A 27,703-nucleotide genomic window follows, 5' to 3' on the forward strand; every position below is an offset into this window, starting at 1 on the left:
TGGTCTGGATAGATGTCTGCCTATTACACATTACGACCCTCTTAAACTGTTGGCGGTCTCCGTCAGTCAACAGACGAGGTCGGCCTGTACGATTTTGTGCTGTACGTGTCCCTTCACGTTTCCACTTCACTATCACATCGGGAACAGGTGGTGATGGTGGTGGTGGTGGGTAGTGTTTAACGTCCCGTCGACAACGGGGTCATTAGAGACGGAGCGCAAGCTCGGGTTAGGGAAGGATTGGGAAGGAAATCGGCCGTGCCCTTTCAAAGGAACCATCCCACATCGGGAACAGTGGACCTAAGAATGTTTAGGAGTGTGGAAATCTCGATTACAAACGTGTGACACAAGTGACACCCAATCACCTAACCACATTCGAAGTCTGCGAGTTTCGCGGCGCGCCCCATTCTGCTCTCTCACGATATCTAAGGACTACTGCGGTCGCTGATATGGAGTACCTGGCAGTAGGTGGCAGCATAATGCACCTAATACGAAAAACGTATATTTTTGGGGTGTCCGTATACTTTTGGCCACATAGTGTGTGGTGTCACCGCCAGACACCACACTTGCTAGGTGGTAGCTTTAAATCGGCCGCGGTCCATTAGTACATGTCGGACCCGCGTGTCGCCACTGTGTGATCGCAGACCGAGCGCCACCACAAGGCAGGTCTCGAGAGACTGACTAGCACTCGCCCCAGTTGTACGGACGACGTAGCTAGCGATGCCCACTGACGAAGCCTCGCTCATTTGCAGAGCAGATAGAATAGCCTTCAGCTAAGTCAATGGCTACGACCTAGCAAGGCGCCATTAGTAACATTGCGTGTATCTAAAGAGTATCACTTGTATCGCCACAATCTCCAGATGTACCAAAAGGATGGATTAAAGTTAAGTATTCCAGAAGCTACGTACTTTTCTTTATAGCATTCATTACGTATCCTGTTTCAGACCTCACGCCATCCTGCTTTAGCTTAGCGCGTGCCTTTCGGCTTCCTCTCATTGTGTCTAGGCTGTCTTGTCTAGACACAACATAGTGTACATGTACACACCATCGACGGGTTATAAATGATTATGGAGTTAAAATTCTGTGTGACAGGTAGAATGGCCGTCAGACTGCATTAGCTTTGTTCAGCATCAGTGTTGTCGCGGGTCTGCTTCTGGTATATAATGGGCGTGAATAGCTTCAGATGGTGAGTAATGGCTGTGACGGACACGGAGATGCCACGTACTCTTGCGAGACAGAGGTATCAGCACCTGACAGAGTTTGAGAGACGTCTCACTGTGGGACTCCGTTTGGCCGCCTGGTCGCATCGTGCAGCATCCAGATTTGTGGGGCATTCAGATGTGGCAGTGAACCGATGTTTGAGGGCATGGGAACTTGAGCCCTCGCATATTCGTCGTCAGGGTTACGGTCGACCGCGCCCGACTACCACGTGGGAGAATCACTATTGCGTGCACTGAGCACTACAGAACCCCTTCACATCCGCACGCCTATAATTCTACAGTAGATTAACGTCGCCGGCAGTTGTGGCCGTGCGGTTCTAGGCGCTACACTCTGGAACCGCGCGACAGCTACGGTCGCAGGTTCGAATGCTGCCTCGGGCATGGATGTGTGTAATGTCCTTAGGTTAGTTAGGTTTAAGTAGTTCTAAGTTCTAGGGGGCTGATGACCTCAGCAGTTAAGTCCTATAGTGCTCAGAGCCATTTGAATGCAGATGAACGTCGGCGTTATAGGTCTACAGAGTGAACCCCCAACTCCACCAACAAAATTTCGGAAGTCGTTCGTGGACATTTTCTGTGTATGAGACCTGGGTTTCTGCCGGCGTTTACAGCTTTCAGATAACTTACGACAATGCAGCCGGGTGACGAGGTCGACAACTTCTGATATTACGACAGGAGCACACCCTGCCATTTCAAAGGAAAAGCTGCAGCAGGTGAGCGCTGTGCAAGGGAATTTAAAACCTCGTTTTGCAGAGGAACTCCGGAAGGATAACACGAACGTACACTGTAAACAAAGGCGCCGTCACACAAACCAAAGACGGTCGACGTCAGGAGTTGTAGATAGTTAAATCAATAATAAATTGGTGTGGTAGCATTAACTCTGTCCCTCCTTTTTTTTTTTTTTTTTTTTTTTAACAAGAGAGAGAGAGAGAGAGAGAGAGAGCTGAATTCAGTGCAGAGTTTAAAGAAAAAGCGCCAAGTCTATTTACCACATTACTCGTTAATTTAATTTCAACTACTTCCTTCGTAACGCTATACAAGTAGCTAGAACTGCGTGCCAGAATATCCGCGTTGTTATATTCTAAAGGATGACCGGTGCCAAGAAAATGTTCTGCAACGACGGATTTGCTCGGCTCTTCTAAGTGTGTGTGCCGCTTACGATTAGTACAGCGATCGTCCACAGTACTGATAGTCTGACCGATACACGACGTGGCACACCTGCAAGAAATACGGTAAACACCCCCCTCATGCAAACCGAGATCATCCTTTACGGTACCTAAAAGGACCCTGATCTTGGATCACTCTTAACATCAGCATGGTTGTAGAAAGCTTCGCTCGTGCGAAACTCAGCTTCCACTCTTCTCACATGATGTACTGAGAACTATGGATGAAGGGCAAGAGGCAGATTACATATATCTAGATTTCCGGAAAGCATTTGACAGGGTGCCGCATTGCAGGCTGTTAACGAAGGTACGAGCATGTGGAATAAGTTCACAGATATCTGAGTGGCTCGAAGACTTCTTAAGTAATAGAATTCAGTATATTCTCCTCGACGGCGAGTGTTCAAGGGTATCGTCGGCAGTGCCCAAGGGAAGTGTGATGGTTCAAATGGCTCTGAGCACTATGGGACTCAACTGCTGAGGTCATTAGTCCCCTAGAACTTAGAACTAGTTAAACCTAACTAACCTAAGGACATCACAAACATCCATGCCCGAGGCAGGACTCGAACCTGCGACCGTAGCGCTCTTGCGGTTCCAGACTGCAGCGCCTTTAACCGCACGGCCACTTCGGCCGGCAGGAAGTGTGATAGGACCGCTGTTGTTCTGTATATACGTAAATGATTTGGCGGACAGGGTGGGCAGGAATCTGCAGTTGTTTGCTGATGATGCTGTGGCGTACAGTAAGAAAATGGCTCCAAGCACTATGAGACTTAACATCTGAGGTCAACAGTCCCTAGACTTAGAACTACCTAAACCTAACTAACCTAAGGACGTTACACACATCCATGCCCGAGGCAGGATTCGAACCTGCAGCCGCAGCAGCCGCGTGGTTCCGAACTGGAGCGCGTAGAACGGCTCGGCCACAGTGGCCGGCGCTACAGTCTGGAACCGCGCGACCGCTACGGTCGCAGGATCGAATACTGCCTCGGGCATGGATGTGTGTAACGTCCATAGGTTAGTTAGGTTTAGGTAGTTCTAAGTATAGGGGACTCATGACCTTAGAAGTTAAGTCCCATAGTGCTCAGAGCCATTTGAACCATTTGAACACTGGCCGGCCGTACGGTAAGGTGTCGAAGTTGAGTGTAGGAAGACAAAATTTCCAGTTAGTGTGATGATGGCAGCTAGCCCTAAAAGTGGAAAAATGTAAGTTAATGAGGATGAGTATAAAGATCAAACTTGTAATGTTCGGTTCAATATTACTAGTGTCCTGCTTGAGACAGTGAAGTCGTTTAAATATCTGGGCGTAACGTTGCAAAGCCATATGAGGTGGGACGAGCATGTGACAACTGTGGTGGGGAAGGCAAATGGTCTACTTCAATTAATTGGGAGAATTTTAGCAAAGTGTAGCTCATCTATAATGGAGAAGGCGTACACAGCACTAGTGCATCCTATTCTTGAATACTGCTCGAGTGTTTGGGATCCGTACCAGCTCGGATTGAAGAAAGACATCGAAGCAATTCACAGGCCGGCTGCTGGATTTGTTACCGGAAGGTTCGAAGAACATACATGTATTGTGGAGATCCTTCGAGAACTGAAATGGGAATTCCTGGAGGGAAGGCTACGTTTTTTTCCGAGGAACGCTATTGAGAAAATTTAAAAGGACCGCCATTTGAGGCCGACTGCCGAGCGATTCTGCGGCCACCAACATACATTGCGCGTACGGACCACGAAGATAACATTAGAGAGATTAGGCCTCGTATGGAGGCATGCGGACACCCGTTTTTTCCTCACTCTATTTGCGGGTGAAATAGGAAATGAAGTGACTAGTTGTGGTACATGGTGCCCTCCACCACAAATCTTGTTCGATATGCTCCATGGGTAAGGCAGAAAGGCCGTAGACTTTGATGCCATCCGGTACGCAGCTGGTAGATAGCGCAACGCATGCCTGATCTCTTTCTCACTGCAACCACTCTGACGAAAGGTGACCTCGAGATGGGCTAACTCAGCTGACTCTAAGAATCCGGGCCCTGCAGAGGGGTCGAAACGTCGACAATTTTAGAAGAAATATGACGCAGCCTAATAACCCAGAAGATTTTAATTTCAGTGACAACGGTCACGAAAGCCTGCAGACTTACATAATTTTCTGAGTATTTTGTTATAAGGGGCGCGTGGGCTCCAGTGGTTCATCACAGATTAATATCATTTCTTTTCATTTTCTACCGCCATGAACTTTGTATCTGTAATTCGCTGAAAATACCTGCAAAATACCCCACACGAGACGATAGGCCTGAGTGTGTCCTGCTTGCAAAATTTGGAAATTTGTGGAAAGTTCCTATAGGACCAAACTGCTGAGGTCATCGGTCCCTATGCTTACACACCTACTTAATCTAACTTAAACTAACGTACGCTAAGGACAACATACACAACCATGCCCGAGGGAGGACTCGAACCTCCGACGGGGGGAGCCGCGCGAACCGTGACAAGGCGTCCTAGACCGCACGACTACCCCACGTGGGTGTCCTGCTTGCAAACAAATTTGTCACACCTACTCACGGTTCTTGCTGTTGATCAGAGTAGACCACACATTCCGCCCTCGAGGTCGCATTTAGGACTGCTCGGTTGTGTCACGAGTCTGTTGTTGCGGCACTGCTAGCTGTACGCTAAGACTAATACAAGGCAGTATGCGTAGGTTTACTGTTGGCCGATTTGCTCCTCTTGTGAGGGTCCGCTGAATGCAGCGGGAGACTGACATAACGACTCAGTTTATGAAGACATTGCTAACTTTGAGTGTTAGAGTTGTAAAACTACCATAGGGTACTGTAGACTATCATAAGTGAGCCTGCACTACGGTAGTAGACTCGGCCAGTTAAGATCGTGGCCGCATTACCCGTTCATTAGGTGTGCCGCATACGTGTAGCCCTGTACCTCATCTCGATCGTTCTGTTATGTATATCATCAGTGTCTTGCTACGCGTAGGTACCCTTAGATACCGGAAGCGACGAACTGTCCAGAAACTGAGTTAGGATGTAGATAGGCCTGCGTAACCTACAGAACATTTTTGTTCTACACAGTTATTCTCCTGTCTGTTAGTTAAAAATAAACACACTACTTATAACAAAAATGAAATTGCCAATGTTTAACTCAGATTTTACTCAAAAATTGTTGATCTGCAAAGTAAACTACAGGGGCATTATACTAAAAATTAAAAAAAAAACAGTATAGATCTGTCATATGGCGCTGTAAAACGCAATTCCCCCAAAAATTCAAACATCGTTTAGACTTGTAGAAAACATGTTTCTGTTATTCTTAAACTGCTTTCGCATTTATTAATAATAGCAGGAAATTCTTGCCTTTGATAATGATGAACTTCCTACTGAATACAAAATAACAACAATACTTGTATAGATTTTTTACGAATTTGCATGTAAATTGTACCTGCATATAAAAGTGCAGAAGTTACGCCATCAATTTTTTTTCTTACAGAATGCAGTTTGTATTCTTTAAGGATATACGCAGTAAACTAGCATTGAATGATGTGCAGCTCTCATTATGCGCTGAACAAACAACCAAACAAACAAAGAAACAAAGCAGAGAGATATCGTCAGCTCCCAGTTTCTCTCTTCTACATTCGTTTTTTGTTTCTTTCCCCCCCAACGCTGCCAATATTATCGTTAATTCTACCATTTACTCCGTCATTTATGTACTGAACAGTGGTTTTGGAAGAGCACAGCCCCAGTGAGTTGTGATTTTTGTCTTCTCTTTACTTTTTATGTATATTTGCTGGTTCAGCTATCTTGTTCTATAGTGTAAAATGTAACTACAGGATGTATTACTCTTCTAGTGTTACCATACAAATTTCATACTAACAAGTTTACTTAATTATTTGAGTATGCTAAAATTTTAATGTTATGATAATCTGCGTAATACTACTGATAAAAGTAATGTATAAAAGGAAACTGCTATACGAGCAGTGGGAGCGAAGCCCATACGGATAATCAGTCGAACAGTGAGAGAGAGTGCCCGTGTATGCAGCGTGCAAAACTTACGTCAAATACTGGCGCACACTTACTTTCCGAATACGGAATGGGCTCAATATTTATGTGGTCACTGTGGAAAGAAAGTGTTAAACTGTTTTGAGCCTCGCTCCAAACTGAATGGACAACACACATGGGTGTGATCACTGATTGGCGTCTGTTGCTTTGAATTGATTGCTGTGGCGTGAGTTGTAATAACTAACGTGTTCTAAGATCTTACATACACTCCTGGAAATGGAAAAAAGAACACATTGACACCGGTGTGTCAGAACCACCATACTTGCTCCGGACACTGCGAGAGGGCTGTACAAGCAATGATCACACGCACGGCACAGCGGACACACCAGGAACCGCGGTGTTGGCCGTCGAATGGCGCTAGCTGCGCAGCATTTGTGCACCGCCGCCGTCAGTGTCAGCCAGTTTGCCGTGGCATACGGAGCTCCATCGCAGCTTTAACACTGGTAGCATGCCGCGACAGCGTGGACGTGAACCGTATGTGCAGTTGACGGACTTTGAGCGAGGGCATATAGTGGGCATGCGGGAGGCCGGGTGGACGTACCGCCGAATTGCTCAACACGTGGGGCGTGAGGTCTCCACAGTACATCGATGTTGTCGCCAGTGGTCGGCGGAAGGTGCACGTGCCCGTCGACCTGGGACTGGACCGCAGCGACGCACGGATGCACGCCAAGACCGTAGGATCCTACGCAGTGCCGTAGGGGACCGCACCGCCACTTCCCAGCAAATTAGGGACACTGTTGCTCCTGGGGTATCGGCGAGGACCATTCGCAACCGTCTCCATGAAGCTGGGCTACGGTCCCGCACACCGTTAGGCCGTCTTCCGCTCACGCCCCAACATCGTGCAGCCCGCCTCCAGTGGTGTCGCGACAGGCGTGAATGGAGGGACGAATGGAGACGTGTCGTCTTCAGCGATGAGAGTCGCTTCTGCCTTGGTGCCAATGATGGTCGTATGCGTGTTTGGCGCCGTGCAGGTGAGCGCCACAATCAGGACTGCATACGACCGAGGCACACAGGGCCAACACCCGGCATCATGGTGTGGGGAGCGATCTCTTACACTGGCCGTACACCACTGGTGATCGTCGAGGGGACACTGAATAGTGCACGGTACATCCAAACCGTCATCGAACCCATCGTTCTACCATTCCTAGACCGGCAAGAGAACTTGCTGTTCCAACAGGACAATGCACGTCCGCATGTATCCCGTGCCACCCAACGTGCTCTAGAAGGTGTAAGTCAACTACCCTGGCCAGCAAGATCTCCGGATCTGTCCCCCATTGAGCATGTTTGGGACTGGATGAAGCGTCGTCTCACGCGGTCTGCACGTCCAGCACGAACGCTGGTCCAACTGAGGCGCCAGGTGGAAATGGCATGGCAAGCCGTTCCACAGGACTACATCCAGCATGTCTACGATCGTCTCCATGGGAGAATAGCAGCCTGCATTGCTGCGAAAGGTGGATATAGACTGTACTAGTGCCGACATTGTGCATGCTCTGTTGCCTGTGTCTATGTGCCTGTGGTTCTGTCAGTGTGATCATGTGATGTATCTGACCCCAGGAATGTGTCAATAAAGTTTCCCCTTCCTGGGACAATGGATTCACGGTGTTCTTATTTCAATTTCCAGGAGTGTATATCACTTAATCAGGTTTCATGCATTTTACAGCATTTAAGTTGCTATAAAAACAGTTACGCAGTTTTGTACATTTTAAAGCTGTTCACCGGACTGTGAATTCGCGGATGTAACGGGTGTGATAAAATGGACAAAGTGACTTCACGATCTGCTAGTCGAAGTGAATTTCGAATTTTTCAAAACTGTGTTCTTGACATTAATAACTGCATCGTGCGACTGAAATCTTATCGTCGTAGACATTAAACTTCGGTCGATATAGGCTGATTCATCTGACACTGCTGAAGGGTTTTATGCAACCTGCAGCGCCGTCAAATAACATGCGCGAGATTTTTATATTCTCCCGCTTGCCACGCTCGAACTATGACTCCTATACAAAAAATGAACAACACTTTTTTGTAGGAAATTTAATGTCGTTTTCGCTAGAGCCTGTAGTTTTCGAGTTATTCAAGAGAAACGTACAAAAGTGATCTTCAAATGCACCCCCACCCTCACACTAAGCCTCAACCGGTCACGATCTCTACTATGTTGTTCATAGCACTCCCTCCCAATGCGCTACAATAATTTGTAAGCGAATGATCATTTATCGCATTTGACCTTCTTTGGTCTTGGCCTTATTATACCACCGGCTTCGTCGAGCACTTGCAGATTGTGAAATTGACGCTTGTGTTCATTTTACCTCAAAGTTTTATGAATTTTAGCAGCATCAAATAAAGTCGTTGTATTCGTCAGGCCATCTGACTACGAAGTCGGAAGTTCCATGCGGCTTTTCGCGGATGATGCTATAGTATACAGAGAAGTTGCAGCATTAGAAAATTGTAGCGAAATGCAGGTAGATCTGCAGCGGATAGGCACTTGGTGCAGGGAGTGGCAACTGACCCTTAACATAGACAAATGTAATGTATTGCGAATACATAGAAAGAAGGATCCTTTATTGTATGATTATATGATAGCGGAACAAACACTGGTAGCAGTTACTTCTGTAAAATATCTGGGAGTATGCGTGCGGAACGATTTGAAGTGGAATGATCATATAAAATTAATTGTTGGTAAGGCGGGTACCAGGTTGAGATTCATTGGGAGAGTGCTTAGATAATGTAGTCCATCAAAAAAGGAGGTGGCTTACAAAACACTCGTTCGACCTATACTTGAATATTGCTCATCAGTGTGGGATCCGTACCAGATCGGTCTGACGGAGGAGATAGAGAAGATCCAAAGAAGAGCGGCGCGTTTCGTCACAGGGTTATTTGGTAACCGTGATAGCGTTACGGAGATGTTTAACAAACTCAAGTGGCAGACTCTGCAAGAGAGGCGCTCTGCATCGCGGTGTAGCTTGCTCGCCAGGTTTCGAGAGGGTGCGTTTCTGGATGAGGTATCGAATATATTGCTTCCCCCTACGTACACCTCCCGAGGAGATCACGAATGTAAAATTAGAGAGATTCGAGCGCGCACGGAGGCTTTCAGACAGTCATTCTTCCCGCGAACCATACGCGACTGGAACAGGAAAGGGAGGTAATGACAGTGGCACGTAAAGTGCCCTCCGCCACACACCGTTGGGTGGCTTGCGGAGTATAAATGTGGATGTAGATGTAGATGTAGAAACTATTGTGTTTGTGAGGTTTGAGTTTGGACAGAATTGTCAGCACAGTTAGTTTTATTGTAACGTTTATAAAAGTCGTTTTTCTTTCATTACCCTCACGGATACATTCAAATTGATAACGTTAACAAAACAGCTGACTAGGCCGGTGGCGTAATATCCCAATCATTACAGACCAAAAATGTCGAATATCGGGAGTAGTTCAGTAGTTCGCAATTTTTTGTACAGTGATAGGAGGGAGTGCCACGGACAATGTACTAGAAATCCCGACGGGTGAGGGATGGGAACGGGGATGGAGATGAGTTTGAAGGTCACTTCTGTGCGTCACAACTCGAAAACCATGGCCTCCAACAAAAACATACCCAAGACAAAATTTAACTACATTAAATTTCCTACAACAAACGCCTGTTCATTTTTCCGTAGGATTAATAGTTCGTGCGTAGCGAGCCAAAGAATATGAAAATCTCGTTGTTTCTGAAGGTGTTGGAGGCTACTTAAAAACCCATTGGTAGGAGCAGCTGCATTGCTCTGTACACACTGCACAACACAACTAAAAGACCGCTTCTTTGAAACTCCATAATTGCCTCCCATTGAGACACAGAAGTTTGAACTTTGGCTCAGAGGTGCCTCCAACGTTCCTCAGAAGTGGGCAAAAGTGTGGCGCCCTCCAACATCACTCTCTGGCTCGGCCACGCGTCAAACAGCAAGGTGTTGACACATGTAAATATAACGCCAGAGCACAGTAGTTCATGTAAGGTGAAAGGTAGGGTAATGATGTAACACTGGCACAAATTTCACTACAAATCTACCGAACGTCACTGTGGACGCGTCACATGCTGGGAAATCGTCACATCCTCTCTTACCGAGATTTCACGCCTTCGTATAGCGCCTCTGCGATGGAGGTCAAAATCTACATCTACATCTACATGGATACTCCTCAAATCACATTTAAGTGCCTGGCACAGGGTTCATCGAACCACCTTCACAATTCTCTATTATTCCAATCTCGTATAGCACGCGGAAAGAATGAACACCTATATCTTCCCGTACGAGCTCTGATTTCCCTTATTTTATCGTAGTGATCGCTCCTCCCTGTGTAGGTCGGTGTCAACAAAATGTTTTCGCATTCGGGGGAAAAAGTTGGTGATTGGAATTTCGTGAGAAGATTCCGTCGCAACAAAAAACGCCTTTCTTTCAATTATGTCCAGCCCAAATCCTGTATCATTTCTGTGACACTCTCTCATATATTTCGCGATAATACAAAACGTGCTGCCCTTCTTTGAACTATTTCGGCGTAGGCCTGCTCTGTCAGTCCTATCTTGTAAGGATCCCACACCACGCAGCACTATTCTAAAAGAGGACGAACAAGCGTAGTGTAGGCAGTCTCTTTAGTAGGTCTGTTACATTTTCTAAGTGTTCTGCCAATAAAACGCAGTCTTTGGTTAGCCTTCCCCACAACGTTTTCTATGTGTTTCCTCCAATTTAAGTTGTTCGTAATTGTAATACCTAGGTATTTAGGTGAATTTACGGCTTTGAGATTAGACTGATTTATCGTGTAACCGAACTTTAACGAGTTCCTTTTAGCACTCATGTGGATGACCTCACACTTTTCGTTATTTAGAGTCAACTGCCACTTTTCGCACCATTCATATATCTTTTCTAAATCGTTTTGTACTTTGTTTTGATCTTCTAATGACTTTATTAGTCGATAAACGACAGCGACATCTGCAAACAACCGAAGACGGCTGCTCAGATTGTCTCCCAAATCGTTTATATAGATAAGAAACAGCAAAGGGTCTATAACACTACCTTGGGGAACGCCTGAAATCACTTCTGTTTTACTCGATGACTTTCCGTCAGTTACTACGAACTGTGACCTCTCTGACAGGAAATCACAAATCCAGTCACATAACTGAGACGATATTCCACACGCACGTATTTTCACTACGACCCGCTTATGTGGTACAGTGTCAAAAGCCTTCCGGAAATCCAGAAATGCGGAATCGATCTAAAGTCCCTTGTCAATAGCACTCAACACTTCATGTGAATAAAGAGCTAGTTGTGTTTCATAGGAACGATGTTTTCTAAACCCATGTTGTCTGTGTGTCAATAGACTGTTTTTTTTTTTTTCGAGGTAATTCATAATGTTCGAACACAATATATGGTCCAAAATGCTGTTGCATATCGACGTTAACGATATCGGCCAGTAATTTAGTGAATTACTCCTACTACCTTCCTTGAATATTGCTATGACCTGTGCAACTTTCCAGTCTTTAGGTACGGATCATTCGTCGAGCAAACGGTTGTATATGATTGTTAAGTATGGAGCTAATGCATCAGTGTACTCCGAAAGGAACCTGATTGGTATACTGTCTGGACCAGAAGACTTGCTTTTATTAAGTGATGTAAGTTGCTTCACTACTCCGAGGATATTTACTTCTACGTTATTCATGTTGGCAGCTGTTCTCGATTCGAATTCTGGAATATTTACTTCGTCTTCTTTTATGAAGGCACTTCGGAACGCTGTTTAGTAACTCTGCTTTGCCAGCACTGTCTTCGATAGTATCTCCATTGCTATCGCCCAGAGAAGGCATCGCTTGTTTCTTGCCGCTAACGTACTTCACATACGACCAGAATCTCTTTGGATTTTCTGCCAGGTTTCGAGAAAAAGTGTCATTGTTATAAGCAACTCACACTGAAGTCCGAGCTAAATTTCGAGCATCTGTAAAAGATCGCAAATCTTGGGGATTTTGCGTCTGTTTAAATTTGGCATGTTTGTTTCGTTGTTTGTGCAACACTGTTCTAACCCGTTTTTGTGCACCGAGGAGGATCAGCTCCGTCGTTTGTTAATTTATTTGGTATAAATCTCTCAATTGCTGCCGATACTATTTCTTTGAATTGAAGCCACATCTGGTCTATACTTATATTATTAATTTGACATGAGTGGAGATTGTCTCTCAGGAAGACGTCAAGTGAATTTTTATCTGCTTTTTTGAATAGGTATAATTCTCGATGATTTGGGGATTGCAATATTCAATCTCTCTACGACATCCCTGTGTTCACTAATCCCTGAATCGGTTTTGATGCTCTTTATTAACTCAGGATTATTTGGTGCTAAGAGGTCAAGTGTGTTTTCATGCCTAGCGTTGAAATCACGCGGGTTTCGTATGGGTGGCAGAGGGAAACATTTCGAACACACTGTCGCACAGTATCGACAGAAAAAGGCCACAAAAGGTGGAGTGTGAGCCGTCAATGAAACCACGCATTCCCTAGGGAGCGATCGTTTTCACACATTTCGCGCTCGGAAACTTAAGCTTACAGTGGAGTGTACAACAGAAAAACTTTCTTGACAAATTTTGACACTGCTGACACCCCTACGATTCAACCATTCAACCCTTTTCTAAGGACATCGCAGGTCTGAAAACCCGTTGAACATCATCTCACTACTTCGGAGTGTAACGAGACAGCAAGTATTACTTAGGTGTGCAGTATGGAACCACTAGGGACCATTCAAAACCTTTCGACGAAATATGGACGTAATCCGAAGGAGAATAAGTACGTTTATGCCTTTTCATCCCCCCTTTCTCGAGGTCTCCTACGGCGTGTGTACAGTGGGATTTGACTTTGAGTCACACGTAAATAAAAGGGCAAAGGGTCTCTCTAATCCCCCAGTTCACCAACACCATCGGTACCACTGGCACACCTTTGGTGGACACTTTAAAATGTCTCTGAACAGAGCATCCATCTAGCGATCCCAACCCGCCGGCCGCATATGTAACCATTTCGACAGCTCTCTGATCTCGTATGCAGCTATCAGGCGCTACTGTGGAATGGGTTGCCTTTCCCTGCTGCTGGTAGGGGTAAGCGAATGAGTATCTCTGCACAGGGACAGTTTGAAATACCCCAACATAAGTTCTCGAGTGATACCAAGGATGCCACTGAATTGGGGGGGGGGGGGGGGGGGGAGGTGGTCTTAAGGGGATCCTTTGCCATTTCATTTACGTGTATATCAGCGTCGCATCCCTCCGCGCATAGGTAACGGGAAGGGGTGATGAAGAAGCTATAAAAATGTAAATACGTAAATGTAAATACGTAAATACGAAAAAATGTAAATACCTTCTCAAGTTCATTTCAGATGGCTATCTGGAAGTTACATATCTATTTCTAGCATAATACAGGGTGCTGGCTTTGTGACAAGAAGATGGAAAATGCTTTAATGCATCGCCATGAGTATCGTTTATCCGTTGATACAGATGCAAAACTTTTAGTTTTGTACTCAGTGCGACAGTACGGGCGTCTTTTTTCTGTTAGTGTCTGCTTTCATTTTGATGCGCAGTTAGTACATCACTTCACACACCTTTACACTATCTGTATGTATTTACACTGTGATAGCGAAACTTTGCCGGCATCCAGCATGTGCTATACAACCGTTACTTGTTACAAAGATAGCTGCCAAAGTTTCTCTATCACAGTGTAAATACGTACAGATTGTGTAAAGATGTGTAAAGTGATGTACCAAGTGGCAATCAAAATGAAAGCAGACAATGAAAGCCGCCCATACTGTCGCAGTGAGAACAAAACTAAAAATTTTGCATCCGTATCGACTGGTAAACGATACTCATATCGATACATTAAAGCATGTTCCATCTTCTTGTCAGCAAATGGTTCAAATGGCTCTGAGCACTATGGGACTTAACTTCTGAGGTCATCAGTCCCCTAGAACTTAGAACTACTTAAACCTAACTAACCTAAGGACATCACACACATCCATGCCCGAGGCAGGATTCGAACCTGCGACCGTAGCGGTCGCGCGCTTCCAGACTGTAGCGCCTAGAACCGCTCGGCCACTCCGGCCGGCTAATTTTACATATTTATATGTTACGTTTGGTAAAATAAGTAAACTGGGGCGTCCGCTACTAATTTCCGAGGTCCGACCAAACACAATAAAGCAAGCCATTTATAACTGGTGCAGGCTATAAATACAATAGGAGTTTTAAATTTGACAGCTTAATTTTACGTTCTGAAACTCTTGAGATAGCAGCACTCTCAAACCCATGAGTGAGCTTACTTGCCTTCGTAGATACCATTGAGCGGTATTAAAACCTCTTTGACCATTTTTTCCCCTAAAGGCTTACATGAGAGTTCTGCAATTTGCATTCTTTTGGGCGTTTTGTTTACTAAATTCGGAGACCACTTTTACACGATATCACAACTGCAATACCGAGTGCAGATATATTTATTCGCAGTTTTCGGTAAATATACGAAATTTTTCTTTTGAAATAGTAGTAGAACATAATTTTACTTTCATTGTGAGAAGGAGTCTTATTACTTTTTAAGCACCCATCACTTCCAGTCTTTCTCTTTGACTGTGTGACGCAAGCATAGGTGGTACAAAGAAAAAGTCTGACTGCACGGGGAGGTGGTGTTGCGAATGGAACAACAAGATTTCCGATGTGGCGAAATAGCACATCAGTTGCGTTAAAAAAAATTTTGACGCAACTAATGTGCTGTTTCTTCAAATCAGTGTTCATCAAAAACAGTTGTTAAAAAAATGACCCTAATATAAATGAAAGATCGGTTTTTGTAATAAGAGGAGACGTGTGAGCGGATATGCTGCGGTAGTCGGCGCTGCCAACAGAAACTGCCACCTTTAACTTCACTATGCAAATTTTGACACTACAACTGCTAGGTCGCTGGCGTTTACAGAAATGAAAAAAACAGGGAATTTGGCAGGAAGTGTTCCAGACAAGTCTGCTACGCGACGAAACTGAACGACCGACCAATCGCACACCTTTGGTTGTGCAACTGACATGCAGTTACCATTGTTAGCAAAATGATTATTGCCAAGAGTGAACGTGCATCGTTTTCCTTTGAATTCTCCATCTAAGGGGAATAAGCAGGCAGCTAGCTTGTTGGTGCACAGAATATCTAATAATAAATCAATACTGAAATATACAGCTCTAAAACCTTCAGTATATTTACACTGTGCAGCTGTGTTTTTTTTCTTTTTTTTAGGCCGTTACGTCAATATTTTTTCGTCTGTATCTCGATACTTTTTTCGATACATCATGGGCCGGAAATGGTATTTTTTAATTATGATATATCGGATTCCTGATTTTTTTAAAAATCAACAGTCCTACTTGATAGCAGGACGAGTTCTTAATCATTATACACTCCTGGAAATTGAAATAAGAACACCGTGAATTCATTGTCCCAGGAAGGGGAAACTTTATTGACACATTCCTGGGGTCAGATACATCACATGATCACACTGACAGAACCACAGGCACATAGACACAGGCAACAGAGCATGCACAATGTCGGCACTAGTACAGCGTATATCCACCTTTCGCAGCAATGCAGGCTGCTATTCTCCCATGGAGACGATCGTAGACATGCTGGATGTAGTCCTGTGGAACGGCTTGCCATGCCATTTCCACCTGGCGCCTCAGTTGGACCAGCGTTCGTGCTGGACGTGCAGGCCGCGTGAGACGACGCTTCATCCAGTCCCAAACATGCTCAATGGGGGACAGATCCGGAGATCTTGCTGGCCAGGGTAGTTGACTTACACCTTCTAGAGCACGTTGGGTGGCACGGGATACATGCGGACGTGCATTGTCCTGTTGGAACAGCAAGTTCCCTTGCCGGTCTAGGAATAGTAGAACGATGGGTTCGATGACGGTTTGGATGTACCGTGCACTATTCAGTGTCCCCTCGACGATCACCAGTGGTGTACGGCCAGTGTAGGAGATCGCTCCCCACACCATGATGTCGGGTGTTGGCCCTGTGTGCCTCGGTCGTATGCAGTCCTGATTGTGGCGCTCACCTGCACGGCGCCAAACACGCATACGACCATCATTGGCACCAAGGCAGAAGCGACTCTCATCGCTGAAGACGACACGTCTCCATTCGTCCCTCCATTCACGCCTGTCGCGACACCACTGGAGGCGGGCTGCACGATGTTGGGGCGTGAGCGGAAGACGGCCTAACGGTGTGCGGGACCGTAGCCCAGCTTCATGGAGACGGTTGCGAATGGTCCTCGCCGATACCCCAGGAGCAACAGTGTCCCTAATTTGCTGGGAAGTGGCGGTGCGGTCCCCTACGGCACTGCGTAGGATCCTACGGTCTTGGCGTGCATCCGTGCGTCGCTGCGGTCCGGTCCCAGGTCGACGGGCACGTGCACCTTCCGCCGACCACTGGCGACAACATCGATGTACTGTGGAGACCTCACGCCCCACGTGTTGAGCAATTCGGCGGTACGTCCACCCGGCCTCCCGCATGCCCACTATACGCCCTCGCTCAAAGTCCGTCAACTGCACATACGGTTCACGTCCACGCTGTCGCGGCATGCTACCAGTGTTAAAGACTGCGATGGAGCTCCGTATACCACGGCAAACTGGCTGACACTGACGGCGGCGGTGCACAAATGCTGCGCAGCTAGCGCCATTCGACGGCCAACACCGCGGTTCCTGGTGTGTCCGTTGTGCCGTGCGTGTGATCATTGCTTGTACAGCCCTCTCGCAGTGTCCGGAGCAAGTATGGTGGGTCTGACACACCGGTGTCAATGTGTTCTTTTTTCCATTTCCAGGAGTGTATTTTATTTCATTACGTTTCCGAGTTAAATATTTAGGCTCGTATATGGTCAAGATTCGGAGCCGCCTTCGGAAGAAGCTTTCCCTACAGCGACAGCAACCACAGCACAGTACTTTTGCGTCCGCGCCTACGAGAAACTACATCCTTTTATGTTTTGGTGATTGTATATTGGCAACTTTTCCGCTGTTGTGAAGGAATTTTCGCAGCAACAAAGGTTCAATCTCCAAACTTTTATTGTTGCAGTTCTGTTTCATCTTGTTTAGATGTGTTATCTGTTCCACGAGCGTTCTCGAAAACGAGTCGCTTGCTAACACTTGGCTGCTGCAGCTTTCTGCTAGAAACTGCTGGTAGAAGGGCGGCAGGCACTGTTACACCGATGTGCTGGGTGTGCCGGCAGGTACGTGATCGAGACGTGGGTGGAGGGCGGCGACCCGCTGCCACAGCAGCTGCTGGCGCTGGGTTACCGGCTCGTGGTGGCCACCAAGGACGCCTGGTACCTGGACCACGGCTTCTGGGGCAGCACGCGCTATCACGACTGGAAGGCCGTCTACAGCAACCGGCTGCCTGGCTCCATGGCACAGGGCGTGCTGGGCGGCGAGGTCGCCAGCTGGGGGGAGCTCGTTGACGACCAGGTCAGTGGCGCCAGCACTCGACCCCAAACCCAACCCCGACCCCAACCCCAGCCCCAGCCCCAACCCGAACACCCTGCCCCAACCCAAACACCCAACCCCAACCCCAATCTCAACTCAACCCCGCCAGGAGGGTCGGTGAGCAGGTGGGTCTTAAAAGTTTCACTTGATCCATGACTTAACTACTAATGGCATCATACAGAGAGTAGCGGAGTGTCTCCTGGTATCACTGTTACTTCCTGCTCTTTACTGATGCTGCAGGTGTTTACAAGAAAGTATCATCAATGGACAATGGTTAGGAACTACAGAAATATTAGTAAAAAAGTCCACTTTACATAATGAATGGCAGCTCTCTTTAAATGTATATAAACGTAAGATAATGCCTATATGAAACAGAAACAACGTGATGACATGTGATTATAGGATTAACAGCCAACACCTCATGCTCATCCCATTGTATAAGTACACTGTCTGATCAAAAGTTCGCAGACCCGTATTATGGGACATTAATATAGGGTGTATCCATTCTTTGCCTTTATGACAGCTTGAATGCTGCTGGGGAGACTCCCAGTGAGGTGCCTGAATGTCTGTGGGGGAATGGCAGCCCATTCTTCCTCAAGAGTCGAAAACAGAGAGGGTAATGATGTTGCGCACTGTAGACTGGGGTGACGTCAGAATTCCAACACATCCCACATGTGTTTCATTGGCTTCAGGTGGACGCTCCGGGCCGACGAGTCCACCTTTGGGACTCTTCAAACCCATGCCTCACAGGTGCTGCTCTGTGACAGGGTGCATTGTCATGCTGATCCAAAAAAATATCAACTCCGAACTTTTTCCTCTACTGTGTGCAGTGCACAGTGGTTGCTGCTCATATCCTTCCATATTTAGTGTTTTCTTATGCGCAATAAAAGGACCATACCATAATCGTGTAAAACAGCCCCATACCATAACACTCCCTCCTCCATATTTCACTGTTGGCTCTACACATCGTGGCAGACAACGTTCCGCAGGCATTCCATCGGATTGCCACAAACTATAGTGTCATTCATCACTCCAAACCATTCGTTTCCAGTCATGCATTGCCGAATCGCGCTGCTCTTTACACAATCTCAAGTGTCGCCCAGCAATGACTCCACAGGGTGCCTCAAACCTTTTGACTTTAATTACACAGGCGATAGTGGGGTCCAGTACTGTTTACATTGTAATAGGGAACCAGTAGTTGGAAATGCATATTTACAGTGTTAAGACATACACAATGTACACCACATAACAAGAACATAGCTCATGGTAACTGTTGAAAGTGATGACTGCACTCTTGCAAGGATTCTTTTGTTGATCGCAAAAGGATGTGGTTTCAAGACGACGGTGCGCTGTCCCACTTAGATGTTAATATGCACGAGCACCTGAACAATGCATACCTTCACTGCTGGGTTGTACACTGTCTCCCTAAATAAAGAGACTTATTTCGTACAGTATACAGTATTTACTCCTGTCACGGTCGCCACTTTACAATATAATATATATATATATATATATATATATATATATATATATATATATATAATTTTTTATTATATATATATATAATAAAAAATAAAATGTGTGGCTTTTTGGATATATTGAATTAATGAGATTATTTTTTCAGCACTCGGACAAGCACAATAAGCTGGGCTATGACTGTAAACGGGTAAAGAATCCTTTTATATTAGTTTCACATAAATGAAACAGTCTTTCTCTTGTGGTATATTCATGCTCACCAATTAATAATATTATCTCCGCCATAATCACCTACAAAATCTTGACCATGTCCATGTTGCGTTAATCGGATCTTCGTAACTTTTCTGAAGTACGCAGATGGGCTTCAGTTCTTCTTATTACATTACTGCTTGAAATAATAACTCATAGAACCTTTCAGTTAATAAAATGACACTATATTCTTTTGTTCAATGCACGTATAAGATACGTACTCTTCACTTATTCACATCACACAAAATGGTTATCTCCGTTCTCTGGCAGAGAGCAAGTCCTTCCTCCTACTGAGGGACAGGAAAAACATCTTATGTTTTTTAACATTCGAAAAGCAAAAATACATGACGGTAGGCACAGTCTCTACGCTGGGCTAACGCTTCACCTTTTCTCTTTGCCTTTAAAGAAAACGAAAACAAAAAAGTAAGAAATTCAAAAGGTTCATCACAGACGGAACTGGAGGTCATGTCCCAAGGCCAGCTCGATTGCCGGATCTCACACCTGTGGGTTTTTTCCTCTGGGGTGACATCGAGACGTTGGTATATAAAACCCCCGTAGAAGCGAATGAAGACCTGCTTCCTAGGGTTCAAACTGCCTGCGTCCTGGTACAAGAGACACCAGGGATCTTTGAGAGAGTGCTGCAGAACTTCATTGAAATGCATGCACTGAGACTGGTGGTCGTCACTTGGGGCCACGTCGTTGTTAGGTTTATAAGACAATAAATATACGTTTCGACCATTGGTTCCCTATTTGAGACATCCTGTAGAAATGTGTGGCTTATGAGGGGTAGCTCGACCATTGTACCCCATTCTTCTTAACTGCCTATGCGGAGTCATCGTGCTAGCTGAAATACTGGCACCACTTTGGAACTCACGAGAGATCCCTTCTGTTGCTTTCATCAGATTTTTTACAACCACCGCCCCAATGATCGACGGTTCCTCCCCGTCAATGCATGAGGTCTATCTGGGGTTGGTTTAGCTGAGGTTGTTCCATCGCGTTTGCACTTCACAACACATCACCAACAGTGGATTGGAGCAACTTTGGACAGGCTGAAACGTCCGCGATGGATGCATTACTCAGGTGACACCCACTGACCAGCCCGCGCTGGAAGTCACTGGACTCTCCTGGCCGACCCATCCAGCTCTCACTGCTTCTCTGCTGACAACACAGCAGTCCCCTCCTCCTCTTATACTGGCGGTCCGTGCCTTGTGACATGCACTGTTCCAGGAGTGTCTGGATAATTTCTATCAGACCTATATTTAGGGCAAATACCAAGGAACGATACGAAACGGAACGATTAGATAAAGTCAGTATTAAGGAAGACAAATTAAAGACTCCCATTATGTGGTATGGTTCTGGGAAAATAATATCCCAGAAGCTAGACCGTCCTAAATGGAATATGTCACCATAAAGGACCAGTCTGATATTTACGAAACTTTGTGGACATCTTGTTCACCTAACGGCTATTAAATGATTATCTTGTCATTCCATTGGGGACTGTCGTCGATAGTCAACACTGGTGCGGCGTGTGACTCCCACATGCACGTGTAGACTACGTATTCGTTGCGGCATGGAAGCAAACAGCCTTAGAATCTCTTCTTGAGGAATTTCTTACCATTCCTGAAGCACGTGCTGTGTCAGCTCACGAAAATTGGTGACTGGAGCCTGATACCGTCGCGTGCCATACATACTGCATGAGCGACCAATCAGTGATCAGGTAGGTTAGTCCAGGATCTGTCTGTCGTGTGAACTGCAGTGTGGCGTCCTTGCACTATCCTGGTGCAATACACCATTTGGTACCCTGGTTATAAATTATAAAAGTACTGGGTTTTCCATTCTTGCCACATACTAGCGAGCATTTTGTCGCTCTTCAACAGTTACCAGATCAGTCTTGTTGTCATATCCAGAAGTCACGACACCATGATTCTAGCAGTTGGAGACGTATGGGCCTCCACAATCACTGCTTTCTGAGACCTTTCACAATGTCGCCTATGAACGTTCTGGCGTCGATCTGTTGTCTGTGCCACGATGTCGTGACAACTCGAGATCTCAACCCAACTTCCAGTAGCCTGTTCCCGGCGGTTCGTGGTGCCGGTCTGCCTGTAACCTCTTTCTGGATTTCAGCTGCTGTCGTCTGTCTGTTCGTCAGAGCCAGTCGAACAGCCACACCCGTTTCTCGTGGTGTAGTCTTGTGCCTACTCCTGTAGCAACACCGCTCTCCTGAGTCCGTCTCGTGGCCACTGGTTCTGCAGCTATTGCGCTAGAGACAGCTGTCGGTATGAAGCTTCTCTACCCCTCATGTCAATGAACTGACCTGCCTCGCCAAAGTCCGAAATGTAGCGATACGCTCCACTTGCAGGTACTCCGGGCATGCTGCGTTGCGACCTCCATCTCACAAGTCCCTCTAACGTTAGACGCACCCAGTGAAATACGTTCACATAGCTTGATGGGTTGGGAGTTCCTCAACAGAGATGTTCGGTCGCCTGCCTGTAAGGTCTTTCAAATGGACGCCATTTCGGCGACACGTGCGTCCTTAACCTACCCCTGTCATCCAACTGGAGAAAGGGAGCCTACAGTTTGAAGTGGAGTCCAAACCACGTGTCGTTCCTGGCACTTCTGTACATCAATGAGAGGTGAAGGCTAGCCTCAGGGTAGACTGAAAAATTTCAGTGTCAGAGCAGGATTCGATCTCGCGACCTTAGATTCTACAAGCTCGCACTTTACCACTATACCGCCAACCCCGAAACACGTCCAGTGTCCGTTACAAACTCACACCATTCTTAATATGCAGGAATGGCTATTTTTCTCTTCTGAAAACAATGAATATAAGCTCGCATGAGGGTGAATTTTGATCAACATAACCCACAGGCACGGAAGAGGTTACCGACAGATCTGTACCTGCAGATTGGAAAAATGCGCAGGTCGCACCAGTGTTTAAGAAGGGTAGTAGGAGTAATCCATCGAACTACAGACCTATATCATTGACGTCGGTTTGCAGTAGGGTTTTGGAGCATATACTGTATTCAAACATTATGAATCACCTCGAATGGAACGATCTATTGATACGTAATCAGCATGGTTTCAGAAAACATCGTTCTTGTGCAACGCAGCTAGCTCTTTCCTCGCACGAAGTAATGGCCGCTATCGACAGGGGATCTCAAGTTGATTCCGTATTTCTAGATTTCCGGAAAGCTTTTGACACCGTTCCTCACAAGCGACTTCTAATCAAGCTGCGGGCCTATGGGGTATCGTCTCAGTTGTGCGACTGGATTCGTGATTTCCTGTCAGGAAGGTCGCAGTTCGTAGTAATAGACGGCAAATCATCGAGTAAAACTGAAGTGATATCAGGTGTTCCCCAGGGAAGCGTCCTGGGACCTCTGCTGTTCCTGATGTATAGAAATGACCTGGGTGACAATCTGAGCAGTTCTATTGGGTTGTTCGCACATGATGCTGTAATTTACCGTCTAGTAAGGTCATCCAAAGACCAGTATCAGTTGCAAAGCGATTTAGAAAAGATTGCTTTATGGTGTGGCAGGTGGCAGTTTACGCTAAATAACGAAAAGTGTGAGGTGATCCACATGAGTTCCAAAAGAAATCCGTTGGAATTCGATTACTCGATAAATAGTACAATTCTCAAGGCTGTCAATTCAACTAAGTACGTGGGTGTAAAAATTACGAACACCTTCAGTTGGAAAGACCACATAGATAATATTCTGGGGAAGGCGAACCAAAGGTTGCGTTTCATTGGCAGGACACTTAGAAGGTGCAACAAGTCCACTAAAGAGACAGCTTACACTACACTCGTTCGTCCTCTGTTAGAATACTGCTGCTCGGTGTGGGATCCTTACCAGGTGGGATTGACGGAGGACATCGAAAGGGTGCAAAAAAGGGCAGCTCGTTTTGTATTATCACGTAATAGGGGAGAGAGTGTGGCAGATATGATACGCGAGTTGGGATGGAAGTCATTAAAGCAAAGACGTTCTTCGTCGCGGCGAGATCTATTTACGAAATTTCAGTCACCAACTTTCTCTTCCGAATGCGAAAATATTTTGTTGAGCCCAACCTACATAGGTAGGAATGATCATCAAAATAAAATAAGAGAAATCAGAGCTCGAACAGAAAGGTTTAGGTGTTCGTTTTTCCCGCGCACTGTTCGGGAGTGGAATGGTAGAGAGATAGTATGATTGTGGGTCGATGAACCCTCTGCCAAGCACTTAAATGTGAATTGCAGATTAATCATGTAGATGTAGAAATACTGCAGTATCAGTCTGGCAGCGTTCCATCAAAGTGTTCGTGATGTGACAGTTTCCACTTTCAACAGTGTTTGACACTAGCAATAACAAGTCATTTTCAATAGTGTTTACTACAAAGAGAGAGGGGAGAGAGGAACTTTATACCCACAACAAAAGTTAGAAGAATCGCAAATTTCGTTAACTTTTTAAATAGATACTGAGGTATAAGTAGGGTCCAGAATCTGAACGTATATTTTAGCACAACCTTAGCAACACCAACGCATATTCCCGTATAGTGAAAACTGAAGGGACGAATACTTTACGACAACCACAAAAAATTTAAAATGCAAATTTCGTAAATTGTCGTTGACTTGTATTCACACTATACTCTTTGAAGATACATGTAAGATGTTTAAGAAGGGTCCCAAACCCGAAAATATTAATATGATATTTATTTTGAAAAGTCACATTCACTACTAAGACTTACATTTTTGGCTTAAGTTTTACCGAAAAATTACGGAATCTGGTATAAGAGATCATTAAAAAGTATGTCTTTTTTTTTTTAATTTTAAAATACGAGTGACATTTGATAGATAATGCACACCCTTTTTTTACTTACACCTTTTTTTCAATATTTCTTTACAGTCCTTCATTACAGTCTTCTTGCTTCTCTATAATTGAATCTCAACGTCTCGGAAGCTCTATTACTCCATCCAGGACACCACTTCTGCTCATCTGTCGAATAGCTCGGGTAACGGTGGTAGAGATCTCTTGCAAAGAAAGATAACGACGTCCACATATATAGCTTTTTTCAACTTCGAGAACAAGTAGAAGCCTGATGGACTCACACACTCGGGCTATAAGGAGGATGCGGCATCACCTCCCATCCGTATTCGCGCAGTTCTTGGGCGACAACATCGCCGATATGGGGGCGAGCATTGTCATGGAGAATTAGTGGCCCATCCTGAGGTCCGGTGTTGTGCATTTTTCTGCGCAGTTTTGCATGAAGTTACGTTAATACGGTGCTGTGAAACTTGTTCGACGTGGGACTATTTGTCTTGATGATTCCTTGGTGATCATAAACAAGAAACATCATTTGTTTGAGCACGTCGAAATTTTTTTGGACGTGGAGAATGTTAAGCTCGTCACTCATTGGACTGTGAATTCAACTCCGGTTCAAAGTCTCTAATTCACGTTTCACCAATAGCGACAATGGGACTCAAGAATTCTTGGACGTCACAATCGAATCGCTGTTTCAGCAAGGTTGCAATGTCCAGAGGGTTCTGCTTCTCTTCAGCAGTCGAACAGTGTGGGACTCATCTCGAAGAAATTTTTCTCTTCTTTCTCATTTGTCACAATACAGAACACTGATGTTGGGTGAAATCCGGGGCTTCAGAGAGTTCCTCGCAAATCGCACTGCGACTTTCTTCACGAGCATCTGCCACAAGTTTCACATCTCGTTCATCTGTTGACGTTTTCAGCCTTGGGGGTCTTGGATTATCGACTATGCTCATACAACCACCACGAAAACGATTAAAACATTTCAATCTTGCTGTACGACCACTGGTCTTCAACAATCACAGTATCCGAGACCCTTGCAGGGCCCATTTCTACCTGTCACCTATTTTAGGTTAGAGTACACAGCGAAAAAACAAAAACACGAGCTTTTTCCTCGAGGTCCCAACTACTCTACTGGCCATTAAAACTGCTACACCAAGAAGAAATGCAGATGATAAACTGGTATTCATTGGACAAATATATTATACAAGAACTGACATCTGATTACATTTTCACGCAATTTGGGTGCATAGATCCTGAGAAATCAGTACACAGAATAACCACCTCGGCCCTAATAACGGCCTTGATACGCCTGGGCATTGAGTCAAACAGAGCTTGGATGGCGTGCACAGGCACAGCTGCCCATGCAGCTTCAACACGATATCACAGTTCATCAAGAGTAGTGACTGGCGTATTGTGACGAGCCAGTTGCTCGGCCACCATTGACCAAACGTTTTCAATTGATGAGAGATCTGGAGAATGTGATGGCCAGGGCAGCAGCAGAACATTTTCTGTATCCAGAAAGGCCCGTACAGGACCTGCAACATGCGGTAGTGCATTATCCTGTTGAAATGTAGGGTGTCGCAGGGATCGAATGAAGGGTAGAGCCACAGGTCGTAACACGTCTGAAATGTAACGTCCACTGTTCAAAATGCCGTAAATGTGAACAAGAGGTGACCGAGACGTCTAACCAATGGCACCCCATACCATCACGCCGGGTGATACGCCAGTATGGCGATGACGAAACACGCTTCCAATGTGCATTCACCACGATGTCGCCAAACACGGATGCATCCATCATGATACTGTAAACAGAACCTGGATTCACCCGAAAAAATGATGTTTTGCCATTCGTGCACCCAGGTTCGTCGTCGAGTACACCATCGCAGGCGCTCCTGTCTGTGATACAGCGTCAAGGGTAACCGCAGCCGTGGTCTCCGAGCTGATAGTCCATGATGTTGCAAACATCGTCGAACTGTTCGTGCAGATGGTTGTTGTCTTGCAAACGTCCCCATCTGTTGACTCAGGGATCGAGACGTGGCTGCACGATCCGTTACAGCCAAGCGGATAAGATGCTTGTCATCTCGACTGCTAGTGATACGAGGGCGTTGGGATCCAGCACGGCGTTCCGTATTACCCTCCTGAACCCACCGATTCCATATTCTGCTAACAGTCATTGGATCTCGACCAACGCGAGCAGCAATGTCGCGATACGATAAACCGCAATCGCGATAGGCTACAATCAAAATCGGAAACGTGATGGTACGCATTTCTCCTCCTTACACGAGCCATCACAACAACGTTTCACGAGGCAACGCCTGTCAACTGCTGTTTGTGTATGAGAAATCGGTTGGAAACTTTCCTCATGTCAGCACGTTGTAGGTTTCGCCACCGGCGTCAACCTTGTGTGAATACTCTGAAAAGCTAATTATTTGCATATCACAGCATGTTCTTCCTCTCGGTCAAATTTCGCGTCTGTACCACGTCACCTTCGCGGTGTAGCAATTTTAATGGCCAGTAGTGTACATCTGAAGTAATTTCCATTGTCGTTGTATCAAAGAGTCCTCAGTAGTACCAAGCTGTGCGTTATTTATGAAATGTCCCTCGTATGAAGTACATGACTGGATTACGATATTTTCAAGAAAATATCCCCGCTCCCTGCCTCCGCGCGGGGACTGGGTGTTCGTGTTGTCCTCGTTATTTCATCATCATCATCATTCGCGACAGTGACTAGATTGGATTGTGTAAAAAATTGGACTGTGTAAAAATTTGGACTCTGTACGGGCACTGATGACCCGGAGCTTGCAACGGTTCTTTCGCGTTCTGGTCAATACGGTACCACTGTAAAGACGGAAGATCCGCGATTCGGAATGTCAGAACTGTGTTGTAAGTAGCGGCAGGACCACCACCACAAAATTACGCAGCACTAACACTGCAAACCATCGACTCTCGGAGAGAGATTTTAACCGTGTTCAACCTAATGGTAAAGTATCGAACTATTTTTCTCCGAATCATACAGTTTGTGGAAAAAGCAGTGAGAATAATTACTTTTGGAAACCTTTAGCCAGACAAAGTCCGTTATAACAATAAACTGTTTCGCTTAATAAAACGGCCGCCAGCCCAAATCAGGTACAGTGTCTACACAAAAAGATTAAGTCAATTTTCGACACTGAATAAATAACTACTTTCACTTACTACGTAATTTAAATACAACCACTTAATTTCCATTTACTACGGTCACTTGGCAGTAAGTACTATTAATTCCACTTTCTGTTACTTATGGAATTTATCACTATAC

General features: G+C 45.6%; 1 protein-coding gene across 1 annotated transcript in view; it reads left to right on the forward strand.

Annotated features, from left to right (window-relative positions):
• The window catches only part of LOC124605842 (chitooligosaccharidolytic beta-N-acetylglucosaminidase-like), a 306,694-nt gene that overhangs the window by 276,424 nt on the left and 2,567 nt on the right, over positions 1-27,703 (forward strand). Inside the window, exon 8 of the mRNA XM_047137772.1 lies at positions 17,638-17,872. Within this exon, the coding sequence (XP_046993728.1) occupies positions 17,638-17,872 (235 nt within the window). The remainder of the gene's footprint in view (positions 1-17,637; positions 17,873-27,703) is intronic.

Source organism: Schistocerca americana, chromosome 3 (assembly GCF_021461395.2).
Source record: "Schistocerca americana isolate TAMUIC-IGC-003095 chromosome 3, iqSchAmer2.1, whole genome shotgun sequence".
NCBI classification, from domain to species: Eukaryota; Metazoa; Arthropoda; class Insecta; order Orthoptera; family Acrididae; genus Schistocerca; species Schistocerca americana.